This window comes from Nannobrachium achirus, assembly GCF_963921795.1.
Source record: "Nannobrachium achirus genome assembly, chromosome: 9".
Lineage (NCBI taxonomy): Eukaryota > Metazoa > Chordata > Actinopteri > Myctophiformes > Myctophidae > Nannobrachium > Nannobrachium achirus.
The window spans coordinates 47,389,460-47,393,515 of NC_137818.1; the positions used below are offsets into that span (position 1 = coordinate 47,389,460).

At 44.3% G+C, this 4,056-nt stretch overlaps 1 protein-coding gene across 1 annotated transcript in view; it reads right to left on the reverse strand.

Moving 5' to 3' along the window:
* Window positions 1-3,839, reverse strand: part of plch2a (phospholipase C, eta 2a) — a gene marked incomplete at both ends in the record, with an annotated part of 60,042 nt that extends 56,203 nt beyond the window's left edge. Inside the window, one exon of the mRNA XM_080733240.1 lies at window positions 3,629-3,839. Coding sequence (XP_080589366.1) covers window positions 3,629-3,839 — 211 coding nt within the window. The remainder of the gene's footprint in view (window positions 1-3,628) is intronic.
* Between the last annotated feature and the right edge of the window lie 217 nt (window positions 3,840-4,056).

Consider the following 4,056-nt stretch of genomic DNA (forward strand, 5'->3'; position numbering starts at 1 on the left):
TGAAAGAGAAAAGAGAACGCGCGGGGAACAAAGGAAACGGACGGCGGGAGCAGGAAACAAACTGAGCAATAAGAGGGCGAGACAAAAGAGGGGGAAATGAGAGAGAACGTAATGAAGACGGGGAGGAAGCGGGAAATAAGGACTCGTTGGAAGATGACAGAGTACAAGAGAGGGAACCGGGCTGCGGAGGAAGGGAGGCAGGGATGGTGATACTCAGGGACGTGCAGAGAATGTTAGAGAGGCAGGGGCTGACATTTCTAAAAGGTCATTTTGGTGAAAATATTGAAAATGTATTGAATATTAATATTGAATGTTTTCAGTACTTGATACCACACTAAACCAAGCATAAGAAAGGCAATAATGTATGTGGCATATGGCATGGATTTCTACACAGTGAGGGCAATTCTTTCAGCATACGATGCTGCATTCAAGTTCAGGAGAGTTTGGACGAGGCAATTCTCTTGAATGCTGCCTTCAGGTATGGCATGGAAAGAGGGCATTTGCACCATAGTAAAAACTGCATTCATGGTCTGGAGAGGGCACTTTTTACAGAGGGGTAAAAGGGCAGGGGCTCAAGCCCCCTGTGATGTCTTTGTGTGCACGTGCCTGGTGATACGATATAGTTGGAATACAACAAACACATGAAGCGGATCCAGTGCATACTATACTGTAATACTAGAAACACATGACAGGATCCAGTGCATACTTTACTGCACGCTGATAACAAGGCGAGGGATATGATAGTAGCAAACACTTTTAACACACCCTGCAGCTCCGCAGAGACAGAGAGAGAGAGAGAGACAGAGAGAGAGAGAGAGAGAGAGAGAGAGAGAGAGAGAGAGAGAGAGAGAGAAAGAGGGTGGGGGGGGGGACTCCAAACTCTTTTACTAACGGGTCTGGGTCCGTTACCATGGCAACACTGACAGGGTTAAAGTATGTGGTGATGTGGAGAAGAAGCCTAGAGAGGAGAATGTGTTAAAAAGGCTCGGATTTCATCCATGTGCCATGGTTAACAAAGGACAACTCTTGCCATGGATAAAAAATTGGTCTGGCTATATATGACAGTGGTTCTCAACCTTTTCAGCCCATGACCCCCAAAATAATCATATTTTAACTGTGACCCCCCCACCCTGACCATTACTAAGAGATGAGGAATTACATTTGGTATAACGCTGTTCTGTTGTGAAAATAGCAGATCTACATGCTCACAACGCCTCGTGTTGCGAGACGTTGTGAGCATGTAGATCAGCGGCTATTCTCACAATTTCTGCCTCTAATAATTGACAATTTGGCCAATGTTTAATTTGTCATTTTAGAGGTATTAAAAGGTCCTTAAATTGTCACTTTAGAAATGTGTAGATACTCTCTATACACTTAAACGTTATGTTGGTTTGTTTACTGTTGAGTGAGAAGACAATGTTGTACATTACGTTAATCATCTGGGGACCCCCCAAAATAATTTGGGGACCCCCCAGGGGGTCCCGACCCACAGGTTGAGAACCACTGATATATGACAAGTTTGCCAATATTCACCAGAGAATTGTCATCATTCACGAATTATCCCATTCCACACAGGCACTTAATTCATTTATTAACAGTAACACATGTCAAATGAGGGCGCCTCGGGAATGATGTTAACAAGTTAACAAGTTCTAAAGTGCAACAGACAAATCAAATGTGTTAAAAGAAAGGGAGGTTCACTTTTTACACAATTCATCTGCATTCATGCGCTACAGGGGACGAGGTAACAAATGTAACCTCATAATTAGTTTTGCATAGATTCTAGTGCCCGACCAATACATCAGTCTGGCTGTTATATCGGCCATTATTTGACTTTTCAGACGATTTTTTAAGATTTGTTTTGGGGCTTTTATGCCTTTATTGATAGGACAGTAGACTGGCAGGAAATGGGGGGAGAGATGGGGAGTGACGTGTGGCAAAGGTCGTCCGAATCGGGAATCGAACCAAAATCTGGATCGGATTTGGACCCATAAATCTGGCATTAGTCAGGCTCTAATAGATACACCCGAAACACCTGAGAAAAAGTAATTACAGTGCCAGAAGCACATAACCTGCAGGCGCCAGTAAATCCAGGCTTTTCTGTCTGCTGACCTAGTTATTGGAGCAATCTTCAAATGGATTGCAGTTTGCGATTGATTGCAAATTGACACGCTTCATTTTTGGCACGTGACACGTACAACGAAGCACGAATCAGGCTTAGCGGGAAGTCGCCCTACAATACATTGGCAGACCAAACCTCCCGCGGGGGAACACAGCTGCTGTGGTTAAAGAAAGCACCAGGTAACAGGCCAGGAGCCAGCTTTCCACCAGACGGCAGGTTGACATGGGTGAAACTACAGTGACTGGGTGACCTACTCCCTGTCAGGTTAAGCCAAGAGGATAGTCTGATCTCCATATGTTGTCGATGTATGGTACATACTTAGTGACACTTGCTGGTGTACAATCACACGCAGGCGCACGCACGCACGCACGCACGCACGCACGCACACACGCACACACGCACACACACACACACACACACACACACACACACACACACACACACACACACACACACGTACAGTAGTGTATAGAAGGCCATTTCACCGGCCTTGAAGCAGCAATGGGGCGGACAGAAGACTTCATTATTATTACACATTTTGACCTGCTGACCATGGAATATATTTCACCATGGAATACATTTCATACAGCACTGTGAACTATGCACGTACAACTATACAAACGTATTAAAGCAGCAATCCATTAACTTTCATTGTCCTATTCACATTTTAACCTGGGTCTACCGCATATGAGACCAAATTCTACCGTTATACTAGTAGGGACTAGGGAGCCCACCTCTGACAAACTGCAGATTATATTATTTATAGTAATTATATTGTTAATAATATAGTATTGACATACCTCTGATATACTGTAACTATAAGTTCTACAGTAGATTGCAACTTTAAGCCAGTCTCCACCATATCTTAGTTTGACACCATTTACAGGAGACTTTACAGCCTACTGAACCAAAACAGCCACACTAAAGCCGAGTGCCATCTGTTGTCAATTACTGCTTGGGTCATAGTAGACAGCCCAACACACTGACTGAACCCGATTAAGGTCACGACTCACGATCACAACATGATAGCAATCTCTATTATCAATACAATAATCAATATTTCTTGAACAAAAGTAGTTGTTTTGTAATTGTGATGATGACGTTGATGTGTTAGTTTTCTGTACTTTTTATTTGTTCAAGATGAATAAAGATCAAATCAAATCAATAGAACATATCGTCGTTGTCGGGTGGAAACCTCCTATCTCCAAGTTTCAAATGTGTACGTTCTTTCGCAGAGTAAAGCCCTGTTTCATCATACAAGGCCGTCGCACAAAAGTAGTGAAAACAGCAGATCTACAAGCACACAACGCCTCGCGGTGCGAGGCGTTGTGTGCTTGTAGATCGGCTGTTTTCACTAGTTTAAATCATTTTTAAAATGATAAATGCAAAACGAACGGTTTTGGACATACAAGGTTTTCACCCGACAACGACGATATGCTCTTGTAACTTTTGGCTGCACCAAACCGGCACTCTTGACACATCTAACTAACCCCAAACTACACTTACCCATAAATCCAAGTCTCCACTTAGAGAACTCCACGATGCTGCTGCCAATCCAGAAGAACTCCTCCACTATGTAAGCCAAGGAGGCTTGGTGCTGGCTCTTACGCTCAGCCATCTCCTTCTGCTGCTCCTTCTCCCTGCTCTCCGAAATGAAGGCCCCCTTAGCAGGGGGGCTTGGCATGTCGCCTGTGGCGGCAGTGGCTGTTGAGCGCATCAGTGCCGAGGACACATGGCCGATGGGGAAAAAGCCACTCATTACGTACGCGCTCATTCTGAACAAAATGTGGATACGTTTCCAAAGCCCGCGAAGAGGATGCTCGCTTTAAAATGTGGTTTGATGAAGAACCAGGCTGTCAGCGGACCGTCATAGTCAATGCAGAATCAACGTTTGCAACTCCTGTGCATGCTTTTCTCCCCAAAGGTTTTGATTC